Source organism: Urtica dioica, chromosome 6, assembly GCF_054948205.1.
Source record: "Urtica dioica subsp. dioica isolate 48M chromosome 6, U.dioica_male_clone48M_v1_H2, whole genome shotgun sequence".
Classification (NCBI taxonomy): domain Eukaryota; kingdom Viridiplantae; phylum Streptophyta; class Magnoliopsida; order Rosales; family Urticaceae; genus Urtica; species Urtica dioica.
The window spans coordinates 35,903,987-35,923,427 of record NC_142761.1 but is presented as its reverse complement, the minus strand read 5'-3'; the positions used below and the strand labels follow the sequence as shown (position 1 = coordinate 35,923,427).

The 19,441-nt window shown below is 38.9% G+C and overlaps 1 protein-coding gene and 1 long non-coding RNA gene across 2 annotated transcripts; one reads left to right on the top strand and one right to left on the bottom strand.

The window, feature by feature from the left end:
• The first annotated feature begins 3,461 nt into the window (after positions 1–3,461).
• LOC149393823 (uncharacterized) lies at positions 3,462–9,606 on the top strand. Its single transcript, XR_016299890.1, has 3 exons — positions 3,462–3,587; positions 3,778–3,879; positions 9,386–9,606. It is a non-coding gene; the product is annotated as an uncharacterized LOC149393823 (long non-coding RNA).
• A 534-nt stretch (positions 9,607–10,140) lies between these two features.
• LOC149393822 (S-protein homolog 29-like) lies at positions 10,141–10,584 on the bottom strand. Its single transcript, XM_089618171.1, has one exon. The coding sequence runs from the start codon at positions 10,582–10,584 to the stop codon at positions 10,141–10,143; it is 444 nt and encodes a 147-aa protein (XP_089474297.1).
• Positions 10,585–19,441: the final 8,857 nt, after the last annotated feature.

The following is a 19,441-nucleotide window of genomic DNA, read 5'->3' as shown; positions in this document are numbered from 1 at the left end:
CCTAAGTCTCAAAGTATATCTTTGAAGACTCAAAAGCGCGCTATACAATTAAAAAGCCGAGCTTCTACGTTCGCATACGGAAGCCCAGCTCCTACGTGCGCATATATAAGCCGAGTTCCAAAGCTCACATAAGTAAGACGAGTTCCCAAGCTCGCCAGAATTGTGATGAGACTTTGGAGAAAAGCCGAGCTCTTTAGCTCGCATACATAAGTCAAACTCTTACGCTAGTAAACATATGGTTAGCTCGTACATAAGCCGAGTTTCGAAGCTTGCCATAATGGCGATGAGACTTTGGAAAAAAGTCTAGCTCTTCAGATCGCATACATAAGCCGAGCTCCTATGCTTGCATACATAAGCCGAGCTCCTACATGCGCATGGGTAAGTCGAGTTCCTAAAGTCGCCATAACTGCGATGAGACTTTGGTAAAAATCCAAGCTCTTCCTACGCTCGCATGAGTAAGCCGAGTGCCAAACTTGCAAAATTTTATGAGTCGAACCCTTGGTTTGCATATAAATAATCTAAAGATCAAGATAATTTAATTAAGTAAGGCCGAGATTAAAGCTTGACTTATTAATCTTAGTTATTTATTTATCTCTTAACAAAAGCTCATGCTTGCTGCGCCCAGTCAATCATATATTGGTAACGAGTTATTTATAATTTCACGTAGCTTTTTCTTTTTTGGATATCCCGCCTGGGAAAGCTACTACTACGAATTAATGTCTTCTAGTTTACCTAGAACTGGGGGGACTAACTGTAAATGTTGGACTTCGTCCTCCATTAATATGAATTTGTTTGGGCACAAATTGATCATTTTGGTCAAAGCCCATAGATTGATCTCGAGTCCCAACCAACGACACATAGTGGGCTACGCCATATTCAGCTTAGTTTTTTTTGTCTTAGCTCATCAGCTTAGTCTTCCGACTCAACTCGTCTGGTTAGCTAGCTCAGCTTGTCAGGTTAGCACTCCTGCTAAGCTCATTAGCTCAGCTATCCAGCTTAGCTCTCCATCTCAGCTCGTTAGCTGAGCTTGTTAGTGGACTGTTTCAAAAGAGCTCATAGAATCTTGGAGATCGATGACCAGTCAATCACTACTCTAAACCATTTCGTCCATCGCGAAAAATGCCACATTTGTGTCACGAGTTGAGAAGGAATGACCTATTCAACAACGACGTGGCCCCAAAATCAGCGGACCTCACAAACTTCTCATGAGGTCTATAAATACAGACCTCCATGTGAAGATCTAGGGGGAGAAGAACTAATTTCACCTGCCATTTTCTGTAAACTCGCTATTTATTTCTCCTATGTTCTTCATAATTTTTTTTTATTATTAAAAAGTCTTTATTTAATATTTAATAAAATAGCACACACCTTTTATTCTATAATTAGCTTTATTTATTTGTACAATATTACGAAGGAAAATCGATCTCGTAACGAAACTTTGAGGGCCCATTTATAAATTCAAATCGACCACTTCTCACCACGAATTGTTGAGACTATTTTGAGGCGAATTTTTGGTTCAACACCTACCTCGATCCATGACAATAGCGACGACAGCGATGGTGAAATTACCGGAATTGGTTTCTCTCTCGATCCTTTAGACTTGAGAGCTTTCTTTTGATGACCGATTCCTAGGGTTTTCTCTTTACATAGACCCTCCATCACGACATAATAGAGAAATTACCTTCTATTTATTTTTGGGAGTTAAAAAAAACAATTGTAAGCAATAAACGAAAAGAGAGGTAATTGCAATATATCATATTTTTAGGGGAGATATATGTCATTTAAATTAAACTAGAGAAATATATATGATCTTTCTGAAAACTGAGGGTATAAATCGAACATTTCGATTAAACAGAAAGAATATTGTTAATATTTTTCCTATATAATATATATAAAAATTATATTCATAATTCATAAACACGTCTCACCAATTTAAGAACGTTAATTATAATTATTTTATGCAAAAATCAGGACCATTTATTAATAATTAAAAATTAAGAGGGTCACACTAGAAATATGGTTGTACAAAAGTTAATCGAAAACCGAATCGATCCATAACCGAAATTTGGTGTCATGATAGCTAATCGAAAATTTGGTTCGGTTAACCGTATCCGTTTTGAGAATTCGGTTCGCTTATCGCTTCTGGATATTTGTTAAATTCGGTCATCGATTAATAATCGATTTATTTTTGGGAAATTGCTATAACTACCACCAAATCAATAATAATTTCCAATAATCCTCCAAACAATAATTTTGGCCAAATATACCACTTGCCTCTATGTGTAAAACCCTAAATACCCTTAAAAAAATTATTCGTTACATTTATCATCTAATTCCTTCTCTCTCTCTCTCCCTAACGTCTGATACTTCTCCAAACTCATCATTCAAGCTCACCCAAAATCAAAACCCTTTCTTCTTCTTTGAACCACGATCGAAATCCTTGCCCAAACATTTCAGCGAACGAAAACCTTTTTCTTCTCCACGAATCTCTTCTCATTCTCCACCAATCTCTTCTCCTTGCCCGGATTCTACTTGGTTAGTTTCAGTGAATCTCTTTGTCAAAGTCTCTACTTGGTTAGTTTTAATTTTTTTTCTTATCATTTATTTCGTTTTGTGTATGTTTATTCTGGGTATGTTTAAATTTAGGGCAAAAATACGGTTTTCGTGATTCTGGGTAATTTTTGAAGTTGTTCTGCGAAGTTCGTAAGTTTCATCAGATGTCAACAGTTGACGTCAACAATTGACGTCAACAGTTGACATCAATTGTTGACATCTATTGTTTGCATACCAAAAGCAAACAAAATTACAATTGATGTCAACTGTTGACGTCAATTGTTGACGTCAACTGTTGACATCTGATGAAACTTACAAACTTCGCAGAACAACTTCAAAAATTACCCAGAATCACGAAAACCGTATTTTTGCCCCAAATTTAAACATACCCAGAATAAACATACATAAAACAAAATAAATGATAAGAAAAAACATTAAAACTAACAAAGTAGAGACTTTGGCAAAGAGATTCGCTGAAACTAACCAAGTAGAATCCGGGCAAGGATAAGAGATTCGTGGAGAATGAGATAAGAGATTCGTGGAGAAGAAAAAGGGTTTCGTTCGCTGAAATGTTTGGGCAAGGATTTCGATCGTGGTTCAAAGAAGAAGAAAGGGTTTTGATTTTGGGTGAGCTTGAGTGATGAGTTTGGAGAAGTATCAGACGTTAGGGAGAGAGAGAGAATGAATTAGATAATAAATGTAAAGAATAATTTTTTTAAGGGTATTTAGGGTTTTACACATAGAAGTAAGTGGTATATTTGGCCAAAATTTTTGTTTGGTGGATTATTGGAAATTATTATTGATTTGGTGGTAGTTATAGCAATTTCCCTTTATTTTTTAATAATATTTAATTTAAAATAATAGTTAAAATATATTAGGTAGGCAGTCAAGCTTTTCCTATTGCTTACATTTCATTTTCACGGGAAGGGGGGAAAATATCTTAGACCTAATTTTTTCACAGTTCCCTCCATCTCCTCTCATGATCGTCTTTTCCGATTCTCGCCGGCCAAGCCAATCAAGCTCGCCCAGCCAAGGTACATCATCTCTCTCTCTCTCTCTCTCTCTCTCTCTCTCTCTCTATCTTTCTTTCTCTTTCTCTCTCTCTTTCATTTTTTAATATGATTCTTATGTTTGAAAATCGATTTTTGTTTAAATCTTTATCAGTGGACAATGGAGATGATATTTATTTTTCTGTATTGTCTTATTTTTCATGATTTATTTTAGCTCTCGGAGAAGCGTGTCTACTCATTTCAAGGATCTCTCGTTTTATGTCCAACTCCGGGGTCACTCCAACGACGACGAAGACAACGGCGGTCAAAGTCCAAGGTCACTCACTTTTATTTGGCTTTTTTTTTTCCAGGTCCAAGTTTCAGAAGAAAATAATACAAAAAAAGAGTTGGCGATGTCTGTTTTTTTGGTGATGTCAGTTTTTTTTGCCTATATCTTTGGTTATGTCAGTTTTTTTTGTTTGTAGAACAGCCATAAGATATTTTTTGAATGTTTATCAGGCGTAGACATCTCATCTAGCTTGGTTGTAAACATCACCCCCAAAAATCTTCTAAACAGACATGTCTGTTAAAGAAAGCTATACATTTTTATTAGTATCAAATTGACAACCGAAAAAGAAACATTCTTTGTTTAGTATCTAATCACACACAACTATATTAGGGAAAAGGCTTATCAATTAATAAAAGTGTGGTGGTATATATAATACCAGTACAGAGATTGAAACGTAAAATAACGTATAACAATGAAACATTAATTATACTCTAATATGCCCCCTCAAGATGGTGTGGCTGATGAAACACCAATCTTGTCACAAATATCTAAGAGACGAGGGCGCGAGAGAGACTTGGTGAGAGCGTCGGCAAGTTGATTTGCAGATGAGACATGGATAACTTGAAGGCGGCCAGATTGGACGAGCTCACGAACAAAGTGGTAATCAATGGCTAAGTGCTTCATTCGGGAGTGAAACACCGGATTAGCACATAAGTACGTTGCACCAAGATTATCTGAATAGAGAGTCAGGGTTGAAGATTGTGGGTGTTGAAGCTCATCGAGGAGTTGGCGAATCCATTGGATTTCGGCGGAAGCGGAAGTGATCGCACGATACTCGGCTTCGGTGGAAGAGCGAGCAACAGTTCGTTGTTTTGTAGAACTCCAAGAGATTGGGTTCACACCGAGGAACATAACATACGCACCAGTGGACGAACGATCATCAGGGTTGCCTGCCCAATCGGCATCGGAGTACCCATGGAGGGAGAGGGGTGACGAAGCAAGAAGTCGAATCCCAAGGTATCGAGTGCCATTTAGATATCCGAGGAGACGTTTGACGGCGCCCCAATGATGTTCAGACGGTGCATGCATAAACTAAGAGTTTATTTACAGCAAACGAGATATCCGGACTTGTCATACGAAGATGTTGTAATCCACCCATGACTTGGCGATACATGGTGGCATTAACTAGAGGCGATCCATCATGAACAGTGAGAGATGTACCAACAACAAGGGGAGTTGAAACTGGCTTAGAGTCAAGCATGTTGTGCTTGCTCAGTAAATCCACAATATACTTATGTTGTGACAAAAGAATACCAGCGGGAGTGGAAATTACCTCAACACCACAAAAATAAGAGAGCAGGCCAAGGTCTTTGGTGGAGAAGGCAGCATCGAGTTGATGAACAATCTGATCAACCACACGTGGGTCACTGCCAGTAATGATAAGATCATCTACATATACCAAGAAATAAATAAGGCAGTCCGAGCGCGATAATATGAAGAGGGATGCATCACTGCGTGAAGGGACAAATCCAAGCGACCGAAGAAACCCTTGTAGTTCATCATACCATGCTCTAGGAGCTTGCTTGAGACCGTATAGAGCCTTGTGCAAGTGGCACACATGGTCGGGAAATCGAGGGTCAACCATTCCTGTCGGTTGGGCCATATAAACCTCCTCCGAGAGATGACCATTTAAAAATGCATTGTTGACATCAAGTTGTCGAATTTCCCACTGGTGATTAAGAGCAATACTGAGCACAACACGGACCGTAACCGGATTAATCACAGGGCTGAAAATCTCGTGAAAGTCAACACCGGATCATTGATGAAAACCTTTAGCCACAAGTCGTGCTTTATAACGCTCAATGGATCCATCAGGTAAGCGTTTTATTCGAAATACCCATTTGTTTCCAACAAGATTTTGGTGGGGATCCCGCGGAACAAGAGTCCAAGTGTTGTCGATGAGGGCTTGGTACTCAAGTTTCATAGCAGCATGCCATTGAGGATGTCGAACAGCTTGCACCACGGTCGTTGGTTCGGCGGCCTCAAAGACAACAACGCCAAGTCCATATTTGGGATTGGGCTTAACGATGTTGTTTTTGAAGCGCGTAGTCATTGGGTGGATTTTCGGAGCCAAACGATCAAGAGGCGGGAAGCCCGGAGGTGGCATGATGGCAGAGAGTCGATCGGGAGATGGACTTTGATCCTTCAACGAGTGTGCGACGGGAGAAAGTGGCGCTGAATTGGAGTCTCGTGAGTCTGGCGAGCGAGTTGTGGGAGAAAGTGAACAGTCCGGCAATGAAGTTGATGGAGACACCTCTAGATTCGAAGAGGGCAGGGCTGCTGGAGTAGAGACTTGACCAACAAGGTTTTCAGCAGCGAGCCCATGTTGATTTTCTGTGATTGTTGCCGACGGGGCGGGAGAAACACAAGTAGGCAACGCCGGTTGAGACAGCCAAGTAGACGATGTGACCAGTGAGTCGGAGGATTCGGGAGTGGTAAATTTAGAGGTAGAGAAAGGAAATACTGACTCAACAAATTGAACATGACGAGATACGAAAAGTTTGTGGCGCGATAGATCAAAACAGAGGAATGTCGATTGAGTGAGAGAATATCCTAGGAATATACATGCACTTGATCGAGGGTCAAGTTTGTGCAACGAGTACGGACTCAACCACGGGTAACAGAGACAGCCAAACACTCGAAGTTTCGAGGGATCATGTTGTTTGTGAAAAAGTTTGGTAAATGAAGAGTTGTGAAGATTGTGTTTAGGCATGCGATTAATGAGATATACAGCAGTGGCAAAAGAGAAAGACCAAAATTTGACCGGAAGGCCTGCAAAATGGAGAAGGGCTAGGCCGGTTTCAACGATGTGGCGGTGACGCCGTTCGGAATATCCATTATGTTCAGGAGTATGAGGAGGAGTGGTGAGATGGGTTATGCCGGATTTGGACAAGAAGGGTCGCAAGGACATGTATTCTCCACCATTATCACTGTAAAGTATTTTAATGGAAGTAGAAAAATATTTTTCAACAAGATTTTTGAATGTGATAAAAGTAGAGTGGACGTCAGATTTTCTTGACAAAGGATAGAACCAAATATATTTTGTAAAATGGTCAACAAAGATGACATAATATTTATAGCCATCTAAAGAGATAACAGGGGATGTCCAAACATCAGAAAAAATAACTTCAAGTGGAGAGGAAGAAGAGATGGTGGAACTCGAAAAGGGAAGCTTGTGACTTTTATTGATATGGCATGGATTACATGAAAAGTTCTTCAGTTGAGAGTTCGGAAAAGAAATACGTAAAGACGACAATAGTTGACGAAAAACTTTGATAGACGGGTGACCAAGACGACTATGCCAAGTGGCGACTAGACTCGATGAAGGTGATATGGTGGTGAAGGCTGAGGGCTGACTCATAGGTGGACAAAGGGACACACGTGGCCAAAGATAAACGCCATCCTTATGCTGCCCCGTGACCATAGTTACTCCCGTGTGACGATCTCGCACCTGAAAACAATCATCAAAAAATACAACAAGGACATCGTTAGCGGCATATAAAGCAGAAATCGAGAGCAAATTCATCGACATTGATGGCACATGTAGAACATTTGTAAGTGAAAGTGGGTAAGTTGAAGTAGTGAAACTCAAGGAACCCGTATGATGAATTTGAAGACTTGAGCCGTCCCCGATCATCACGTTATCGGAAGCAGAGTATGGTTGATGAAGAGATAGGTTGTTGAGGTCCGTTGTGATATGATGCGATGCGCCAGAGTCAACCCAATCTTGCGACGAGAAAGGGTTGTAGTTATGGGTGGCCGTATTCACGCGAGGCGGTGGACGCGGTCCCCTGGGAGGAGCAGGAAGGTGCGTCCAAGTGGATGGAGGAAGCAGCGAGCATTGTCGCGTAGTATGACCTTGGATTCCACAAACCTGACATTTTCCCATGTAGCCGCGGGGGCTCGATGCGCCGTTTGTTGGCTGAGTATTTCGAGGATTCCACAGAGGTGGAGGTGACCATGGAGTCGGTGGGCGAGGGGTCCAAGAGCCATGGCTAGGCGACCGTGAGTTTGATGGCCCAGAATAGGGCCGATTATTGTTGGACCCGGATTTTGAAGAAGTCACTGGAGCAACAAAGGCCGTGGTAGGCGCCGGAGATATTACGGTGGTCGTCGGGAGTGCTAGTTGCGCCTCTAGATTAAGCAGCTTTTCGAAAAGCTCATCGAACTCAATAGGTGTTTCTCGTGCCTCAATTGCTTTTGCAAGAGAAGTATATGACTCATCAAGGCCTCTCAAGATACGGATAGACAAGTCATCAAAATCAACTGGTTTATTCATGAGTGCCAATGAGTCGATGGTGGATTGAATATCCATCATGTACTCTGTAATGGTGCGAGTGCCTTTGATCGGAGCTCTTAGCTTTTGGCGAAGTTCCATGATACGACCTCGGGACGGAGAGGCATAGGTTTTCTCTAATGATGACCACGCAGCAAATGAGGTCTTCTTGGCGGCGATAAACGGAACAAGGGCCGGGGAGATAGAGCCGATAATACCATTAAGAATTAGTTTGTCTTGTCGATTCCAAAACGAGTACGCGGGATTGAGAGAATCGGTGGCCGTTACGGGATCGGTGACCGTGAGAGGCGGAGCCACAACAGATCCATCTACATATCCAAGTAAATCATACCCAATTAAGAGTGACTCGAATTGAGCACGCCAAGCAGCGTAATTGGTTGAGGTGAGTTTGAGAGGGACTTGTGCAGAGACATTTAGTGCGATGAGGGGTGAGGACGAGTCGATGTTTGTCGAGATAGTCGGTCGGGGATTGATCGGCGATGCTGATTCTTCTTCTTCGTTGCTGATGCTGGAGGTCATGATGACGATACAAATCGATGAACGGTGCCGCTGAGTGGGGAAGCCGGCGTGCGGCTGGGTGTTTTAAGTTAGGGTTTGGATCTTTTGTTTTTTAAACAGTTTGCTCTGATACCATATTAGGGAAAAGGCTTATCAATTAATAAAAGTGTTGTGGTATATATAATACCAGTACAGAGATTGAAACGTAAAATAACGTATAACAATGAAACATTAATTATACTCTAATAAACTATACATTTTAAGAGAAATGGCCTAGTACTAGGAGTCACAGATACACAGCACAACACATCTCCAACTTCACAAGAAAATATATTGTGGGTTATTGACATGTTATTATATATTAATGAACTCTTACTCTCTGTTGGATTTTTTTTATCTTCATGCTTGTAATCTATGCTTTGTTGACAGTAAACTTATGGTATACTATATGCTTGTTATGTATTCATACATGATTTTGTATATGCATGAGTTTCTTGTTATGATGATTATACTGGTTATATTATTTTTTTTGCACGTTATACAAAAAAATAGCAATGATAATGAACAAAATTGTCGTGAATATATATTTTTCAATTGAACTATGTATATAGATATAGATGACCGACAACGAAGTGAGATAAGCACTTTCACTGATACACACAAAAAAAAGAATGCCTCACAAATTTGGTTTCATGTTAGTAAGATTGATGACGGGAGGTGATCGAAGTGTAACTATTGTGGAAAGGGAGATCTTCAGCTCGAAGCCACATGCTTGCGAGTCTCGAAGGGGTTTTGATATATATGCCTAGTTTACGTACTTTTTTTTAATGCCAATTCAGTTTGTTATACCAATAAAATATACTCAAATTCAGTGTTAAATTAATGACAATATTAACGAGCAAAGTTTGAATCAATTTGGGTATTAGTCTTTGTTGAAATCGAGCTCGTAAGCTCGCCCTTCCGCGTCGAGCTCGTCGAGCTCGCCCTTCCGCTGACAAGCTTGCCTCGGAAGTCCTCTCCTTGGAACTCATTCCACGTGGGAAATTGTCGCATTTATTTCTCATATTATTTCCTATGTCTTGCTCTCTGTGTATATTTATTATTCTCTTTTTCCTAGAAGTAGTTATTACACATGTATTTATTACACTCTCTCTTGTACCCACCATATGTATAAATAGGTGATACAAATTAATATCAAATATAAGAAATATTCAAAGTCTCGGAACACTCTCTCTCTTCTCCGATTCTCTCTTTCTTTATCTTCTCTCCAGATTCGACTCTCTCTCTCTCTAAACTTCAATAGCCTTTACGAAATTGAGTACGCCATTTATTTAATATAATACTTGACCAATATAAAGTAATACTATGTTCCCTCAGTCAATAAACTTCTTATTATTACAAATCTGGACCATTCAATACCAGATAATAGCTAACAAATTAGAGGCAGGCTCTACTTAGTGTTTCAACGACGACATGCTCGGATCCCAAGGGACGCAGACGTCAGCACTGGTCCACGATGCCTTGCGACACACGCCAGCGTCGTTGGCGCTCCAAAGACACTGATCACACAACGTCGTGAGGTTGTCACTGATATCGTAGATGTTCAACCAATGGGCCTGAAGTACGCCGTTTGATATCCACTCGAACCTGCAGAAGTACAATGTCGTTTCCAAGAGGTTAGGTCTGAATCTCCACGAAAACGACTGGCCGTTTTGGAGTTGCTGAGGCCCGAGGTCGGTGTCTTTGGATTTGCAGTGAATCATTAGCTCCGTCGGTGGGTTTATGACATTTGTGATTTGGATAGTTTTGTGGTCCCATGGTCCTGCAGCTCCTGCTTCGCTTAACCCGCTTGCGTACAATAAGACAAGAACAGCCAATAGAAAACGGAGATTAAGCATGGTTGTGGTTTTGGTTGGAAAGAGAACTGTGTATCTAAACAAAAGTTAACAGACAAAAGATGTGTTTGCGTATTGTGACCCGTGTTTGTGTGTGCGTATTTATATGGGTTAATTGGTGGTTATAAATGGAAATGGTTTTATTGAATTTTAATGTGCAATATTCTATATTAATTAGATCATTCTTATTTATTTGCACTATTCATATGTTTCTATATGTCAAACTTGCCTTGCTTTTTCTAGTATTCGTTAAGTTATGTATTTGTAGATAGTGGTCGTGATTTGCTTTTTAGTTTATCAGAATAAATCGCAGAATACGAAATCAATTTGCTTGAATGCAAAGTAATTCCTTATTTCTTTAGGCGTGTTATATATATATATATATATATATATATATATATATATATATATATATATATATATATATATATATATATATATATATATAGCATTAATGACAATATATCACAAACTAAATCGTACAAAATATTGGACAATAAATTTGAGACAATTAATATTTGAAAACCGAATATATCAAAATAAAACGCTAACTGGAATTATAAAGAGGATCAAAAGTGTCAATTTCTTAATTCGATATTGATATTCCATAAAATGCTGATATCGACAATAAATTTGTTTCCCCGAAAAAAAACGACGGCGACAATATGAATGATCAATTTCATGGGACATAGTTTGGGTTTCGGCGTATGGATGGATCTCTTATATATTAAAATTTTCTCTAAACATTTTGACACACCCTCTCTCGGTGCCTTAGAGTATCTCCAATGCAAGCAACTAGATTTGCTTTACCCATCATAAAAAATAATATTGTTTATTTATTTTATCCACATCAATATTTGTGATATCTTACATAAAAATACTCTAATGATGGTAACCCAAAAAATTGCTAAAAGTGAGTCTCACTCTATTCAAGGTATTGGTATGTTTAGTATTTTATTATTTTTTTATATTAAAAAATAATTGACATTGATGCCAGAATTGATTACTTTGCCATAGTCATTACAACTCATAATATTAATATGCAAAAATGAAAGTGATAATGGTATAACCAAATAAGCAATAAAGCAACTTTAGCTGCTTGAGCTCTTACGTACTCAAAAAATTTAAACTGAATTTCACTAGAATTAGAATGAATGATTGTGCTGAACAAACAAGTACTTCTTGATGGTTAGAGAGTTAGAAATACTAGCCAACAAACAGTAAAGAGCTTAATACGCCAAATGTATCTACACCCACGGGTGGACCCCAAAAGCCTCGTCGCCAAAAGTATAAAAATAATATAAACATATAGTATAATAAGTAATATTTAAATGTCTAATAAAAATCATTACTCTGAATCTCTTAATGAGTGTGTAAAATGTTTTTTTTTTATATTTATCTATTTAAATTTATAAAGTAAAAAAATATATGTATTCAAAACAATATCCATTCTGACTAAATCGAACCGGAAAGATTTAAGAGTACGATATAATTTTCTTTGATTTATTGTCGTTTTTGTACAGTTTAATCTCTAATTTTCGAATAGTTTTGAAAGGTTCATAAATTTGTAGACACCAATTTGAGACTGCAAGTTTGACTCGTTGCATGATAATTTGAATTGAACAATTTAATTCAAGATGTGATAAAAAAAATTGGACTTAATCATCACATATAAATTGTATGAGAACTGGTAAAATCAACACTCGGATGTTCAAACAAAATAATTAATGCAACTTTTCACCAGTTCTTAGAATTCATTTTTACAGATGAATCAAACGCTCTTAATTTTTATTGTTACATATTTAAAATTATATTATTGCAAATTATCTACACTTTTTTTTTTTGCAAATACTATATAATTAGTATTGCTAACACCACCTACCCTTAAATTTATACTATTACATATTTGTATAATTCAATTATTCTTTAGTTATTATTATTATTATTATTATTATTATTATTCACATACACTACAAGAGGTTGTGTGTTTTTCTAAAGTAATTTACGTAGTTAGGCCGATAGGTAACAAGAAGCTAAACCCTATAAAGCTTATATAAAATATTAAGTTATTTATGAAATTTTATAAAATAAATGAGATAATCATGAAATTTTACAAAAATAAATGAGATAATCATGAAAATTTATAAACTTATAGGTATTTATGAAATAACTATATTAAAAAGAAGTATTTATGAAAGTTTCACAGAAGTTAAGGCTGGCCACAGGTTAAACGTGGGTCAGCCCCTGTCTACTACCCAATAGGAATTCCGAAGCACCCATTTTCCATTCATGGAGAGGTCCAATTGTCAAAATCAATAAAAAGGCCATAATGGACCAAGATCCAAACGGATCAATCTTGTTGAGAGTTACTGCCCAAGCAAAGGAAAAGGTTTCTTCTGGATCAAGGATAATAAATAAAATGAAAACAAGATAAAATCTTATATCGAAACGACTTCTGGCATCACCGAAAGGATCGAAACCACATTCGTAGGCCGACAATTTTTAAGGATAGGTTGAACTATTGGAAGCAAATGAAAAAGGTAGACCGAGTGGGATCAAAGAAACAACAGTCTTATCACTAAATAGATATAAAAAGGTGCAAATTAATCTGACATTAAGATGTTCGATACCTTGCTATTCGATCTCTATCATTGAATGGGTTAATGAGGGGTATTCCAATTCAAAGAATCATATACAGATTGACATGAGTTAATAACAAGAAAGAACTCTTTCACGAACTTTCGAAATGCCAATAGACATTGTTGTTGTCTAGAAAAGGCGGACTCGACCTACCCTCGTTTGCTCTGTTTGGAATTCCTGGAAGTCAATAGGCTGCAATGTTGATATCTCGGTCTATATTGTTTAATTAATAGCTCTTATCATGCCATCTCAATTGAAAGAGCCGAACCTAATACGAATACATTAGCGAAAACAAAACAACAGAACCTGCTTATATTCATACGTCTGTATAGATGATTAAAGAACAATATACATCTATACCGGATCATTAAGTTTTATAAGATCATTAAAGACACATGACTTGATGAACAATAATTAATGTCAAGAAACAGATAGCATTGATCATAGATATGTTGTTTCGGCAACTTCACAGTCACCAAAGAAGCCCCAAGAAGCATCAAACACTTCCGAAAAGATCCATGGAGCTATTCTTAGATAGCAATTCCTAGACAACATTGTGACTTAAATTATCTATCACTAGCACATACATGGTCTTTGGATGCGAGCCACTTTTACTGAATATGGACAAATATAGACTAAAACGTTTTTATATTTAGCGACTCTTTATTTTATGAAAAATATATACAACGATTTTTATTCTGTTGTATATTTAAAACAATTTCTATTATGTTTTCTTTATTATTTTTTTAATTTATGTAATTTATTTTATATAAAAATTAAATAAATAAATAAAATAGGCACGACAAATTCGCATCCTTAAACAACCCGCCAAAGCGCGACAAAGACTTTTGGATGCGACAAGTTGCGTCTAGCAGCATTACTATGGAAAAATAAATGCAACTTTTCTCGCATCTATAATCGCATCCAAAAGTTAAATCGATCTAACTTTTTGGTTTTTGGATGCGATTATTGTCGCATCCAAAAACGTTATTTAATTTAGCGTATGACAACCATAAAATGTGCGTTGTATGAGGTACCTACATCAAATGCTAACAACTATTGAGGATTTCAATATGTGTCTTATTATATTATAGTACTTTGTGCTTATTTAATATTTTTTTTATCTGTCTTATAGTTTAAGTTTGCTACTCAAAACATCGATGTAAGCTAGCTTATATTATTTAGAGCAAAAATATTGCATAATGTCTGTCCAAATGACTCTAGCAACCTACGTCATGTCTACACTTACGAATACATAAAGTGGTTATAGGAACTTTGCCATGTTTGGTATTCCTCTCAAAAACAATTTTTTAGCTTTTGAGTTGAAAAAATTGAAAACAAAAATTGAAAACATGTTTGGTTTAAGTTTTTGGAAAAAATTTTTGAAGTTGTTTTGGAAAAAAGTAAAGAAAACTGAAAACAAATAAAATGTGTTTTTGAAAAAAAAAATTCTTCTCTTCTCTCCTCTTTCTCCTCATCTTCTCTTTTCATTCTTTCAAAAACAAAAATGAAAACTATACCAAACACTTTTTTCAGTTTTTTCACTTTCTCAAAAACAAAAATGAAAACTGTACCAAACAGCTTTTTGAAAACAACTACAAAACAGTTTTTCAGTACAACTACAAAAATTAGAAAACAGAAAACAAAAACTTTTTGAGTTAACTACCAAACACAATACCGGATTTGGTGAAAGAAAACTCTCAGTCATAGTCGGCTGATAAGTCCCTTGATAGTAAATTGATGTTTATGTCGACCACCATGATGATTAATAGCTCTTCCACCGTCCACATGCATATTAACGAACATCGCAACAAGATTAAAGATCATAAAATTGAAGTGAATGAAAATGTCTTAGTAATATATTAATCCTTAACTGATCCTTAACTTCAGTGTATGCATTTCACGTATATTATAATACTTTGGAGGGTAAATGGAATTCACACGAAATACAAAGAATTCTAGAGAGGGTAAATGGAATTATACAAAGAAATGAGGATCTAGGTGCCAAAACAAAAAATCGAAAATAAACTAGAGAGAGAGAGAGAGGAAGGGGCGGCCAAGTCTAGAGAGAGAAGCTCTCAATCTCTAAAACTTTGGATGAATGAAATGAGAAGAATAAGGCTCCTATTTATAGGAGAGGTCTCACCTTCAATAAGGTAGTTTCCTCTTCTATAGAATATCACATATTCATGAGCAAATATTCCTTTATTTCTCCTTTCATTTTGGCGGCCAAGAGGTTCCATGCATAGCCATGGATTTGTTTCCTCTTTTATTTAGCTTCCCTTTGACTCTACTTGGGCGCCCATATGCTTTCCTCTTGGAGAAAATTTGTTTCCTCTTTTTCTTTTGGCAAGTATCTTAATACATTCATGCACAAAATATTCTCTCTTTCCTTGGGTATGTTGGGCGCCTATAGCCTTCTAGAAAGGGCTTCTAGAAGCTTTTTCATTTGTTCATGACAACATGAAAAAGACCCATTAAGAATTTTCATTAAAATTCTTATGAAATGAAATTAGTCCACAAGGCCAATTTAATCTTATTATGGCTGAGTGTTACTTGTCATCAAATGACCATGTCAAAAAATTTATTGACATTCATTTCATCCTATGTCTCAAAAGATAAAAATACCCTTTTGACAATTTTCGTTCTTGTTTTGACTTAGCTTCCAGTTTAACTATTCCTACTCGATGTGATTCGTGACAGTGACCTCATGGACCCAAATGAACAAAGCTTGAGCTAAACACTTGGACTCAAAAGTTCACAAACCTTTTCTAAGTTTAGCTTAATGCCAACTGACTCCACTAAAGAGTTGACACTGAAAATCTCTCGGTTCAAATGAATTTATTTTCTACTCAAGAATTCAACCTATTATGATGAGCGGATCCACTGAATATTATCTATGTTTACCCTTCATGAATGTCATCAGCTAGTAGGGATTTACTAAATTACCATTTTACCCTTCTAGCTGTTATTTCCTCAACTCCTTTATCGCTTGTGAATACGTTAGAAACAATGAATTGACGAGGAGCTAACAAGTCACATTGTTTCATCCAAAAGAGTCAGGACTCAATTTGGACACTGGCCAGTTCATTTATTCACACTCCAAGGAACAAAGCATGAGGTGACATACATTGCATTTCAGCAATCTTGTACATGAATTCCATATCTATGAGAACTTCACAAAGTTACTCATGACATTCTCACAACTTAGTACTTCACCAATAGGCCCTGTTCGGAATCACATAGTGAGTCCGAACTCTGACTTTCTCAAATGAGAATACTAAGCTGTGAAATGGCATGTCTCATTTCAGGATTAAGGTAAGCATGATGCAATTCATACGTAGTGACTTCGAGACATAAGAGGTTAAATGGTTTGTTCTTATCTTGTCTCTAGAAGTGCACTGGTCAATTCAGTACCTTCGGAAGATACCTAGAAGAACTATAGAGTCTCCAACTCTCAATGCCTCATAACCAGACATCATAGATTCTTCTAACAATCATACTGAGGTCAATAATCCTTTGACCCTTAGATTGCGAATATATCGTTTTAAGCAAACTACGAAGAGTTTGTTCATGCAAATCTACATTTGTCTCTTCGTAAGTTGTTTAGTTTATTTATGGACTAAAAGACTAAGGTTTTATCATAAAGCTTCAGACAACGAAGATTGAATGAACGTTTCAACTTTTTATTAATGAATAAGCAATTATAAGCAAGAGTCTTCATGAGACTATATTACATCAAATGTACACAAATAGACACTACTACTCTTCTTGTGGGCACCATTGACAACAGTATGGTAGCTTGCATTTGCCATTACTTTCATTTACACACCTTAAACTTTGAAGTGTATAGCCCTAATAACATGATGGCTTTCACTCTTTGTGGGACAAGCGAACAGTTTTTCTTGTCAGTTTTGAGCGGAAGAAGATCAAAGTGTTAAAATTCTCTTCTTCTTTTTTCAATGATTTTGGTATCGGTGTGCACTCGCTCGGATTGCGAGAGGTCTGACCTTGAGTTTTTCATTGATTTGAGCCACGGGGGCTTGAGCGACTCGATCACGGGGATCGAGCGACCTGAAACCACAGAGGTCAGGATTTTCAGAGTCACGGGGGCCTTAAGCGACTCGATCACGGGGATCGAGCGACCCTAAACCACGGGGATCAGGATTTTCAAAGCCACGGGGGCCTTAAGCGACTCGATCACGGGGATTGAGCGACCCTAAACAACGAGGGTCGGGATTTTTGGAGCCACGGGGGCCTTAAGTGACTCGATCACGGGGATCGAGCGACCCTAAACCACGGGGGTCGGGATTCTTGGAACCACGGGGGCCTTAAGCGACTCGATCACGGGGATCGAGCGACCCTAAACCACGGGGGTCGGGATGCTTGGAACCACGGGGGCCTTAAGCGACTCAATCACGGGGATCGAGCGACCCTAAACCACCGGGGTCGGGATTTTCGAAGCCACGGGGGCTTTAAGCGACTCGATCATGGGGATCGAGCGACCCTAAACCAGGGGGGTCGGGATTTTTGGAGCCGGAGGCCTTAAGCGACTCGATCACGGGGATCGAGCGACTCTAAACCACAGGGGTCGGGATTTTTTGAACCACGGGGGCCTTAAGCGACTCGATCACGGGGATCGAGCAACCCTAAACCACGGGGGTCGGGATTTTTGGAGCTACGGGGGCTAAGTTCATGCTAGAGGAAACAAATTGGATCATTTTTCATTGATAAAAGTCTTTTACTAGGTGGATTACAAAAGGTTTCCCTTTGCGGGGATTACATGTGATGGGATTCAAAAAGAAGAGGACAAAAGAAAGAGCATGTGGGGTCCGATTTTCGATGCGGATCTCGCTCTTGCCTGGGCTGCTTTGAGATTTTAGGTGACAATGTTGAGAAGAGCTCTTGTCCTTTGAGCCTCATTCTCATCGTTCCCCTTGTCGGTTGCTTTACCGTGTTGGTTTGTCGAGGCTTCAGAGTTGCTGACCATTTTAGTGATCTCTTTCAGTTCTCCTCCTCGGATTAATGACTCGATTTGTCTTTTTAAATCGATGCATCCAAAGGTCACATGTCCGTAACACTGGTGAAACTCGCAGTACTTTGACCGGTCTCGTTTAGCAGGATCACTCTATAGAGGTGCGGGGTCGGTAAACTTGTCGCGAGCTAGCGCACGGATCCTCTCCGGTGGGGCATTCAGTGGAGTGAAATTTGAGTGGTCTCGAAACTTTTCCACCAACAGATTCTTTGAATTAGTATGAGGTCGTCCGGAAGAGTCGGTGCGCGCCTTTTTCCTTTTCCAGTCGTCGGACTCGTCATCCTCCTTTCGGTGATTTCCTTGGTCGCTTGTCCTTCGGATCCGGACAAACTCTTCCAAAGTGGTGTATTTCTCGGCTCGGACCGTGAGCTCGGTCATTGTCTTTGGCTCTTTCTTGATCAAGGAGTTGAGGAAGTCACTAATTAAGAGTCCGTCGAGAATCGTCGAAATGGCTTCGCCATCTTCAAACTTGTCAACTATGTTCGACTTCTCACTAAAAAGTGACAAGTATTCGCGTAGAGATTCGCTTTTTCTCTGCCTGACTGTTCGGAGGTGGCTCTTTCCCAGCTTTCTCTCTCTAGAGCCGCTGAAGCGGGCAAGAAAGTTTTGTTGCAGCTCCTCGAAAGATCGAATTGTCCTGGGTCTTAGCTTGAGGAACCATTGGTAGGCAGGGCTACTCAAAGTGAGGCAAAATGCCTGACACATGATTTCCGTTCAGTGTCTCCCCACTTTCATCTACATCTGATACTGTTGGATGTGGCAAAGTGGGTCGGACTTTCCATCGTAAGCGGGGATGCGTGGCAGAAGGAAGTCGTGCGCAAAATCCTCAGTATGGATATTCGCGGTGAATGGAGATGCAGCGCCTTCCATCATGTTGCGGATGTCTGGCGTCAAGGTTTGGGTTGCTCTTATGCCTCGCACTTCGCCCATCAACTCTTGAAAGAGTGTCATCACGTCTGTGTTGTTAGTGGGGGTTACCGCGGGGACAAGTCTCATCGTGCGTCCTCTCTCGTTAGATGCCTGGTCGAGAGGCGCGATGTGTGGTAGAGTCGGATCGATCGGGACCGGTCCCGTTGCCGCTCGAGGGTTCGCCGCTTCGAGGGCGTCGGGATTCCGTGGAATCTCTCATCGAGCATTAGTTGTTGCCTTTGGTCTTCACCATGGCGGGTCCCGGGTCTCGGGTTA

Bases quoted from the DNA above. Each gene is read 5' to 3' on its own strand.
- LOC149393822 (XM_089618171.1), bottom strand. From the start codon at position 10,584: ATGCTTAATCTCCGTTTTCTATTGGCTGTTCTTGTCTTATTGTACGCA.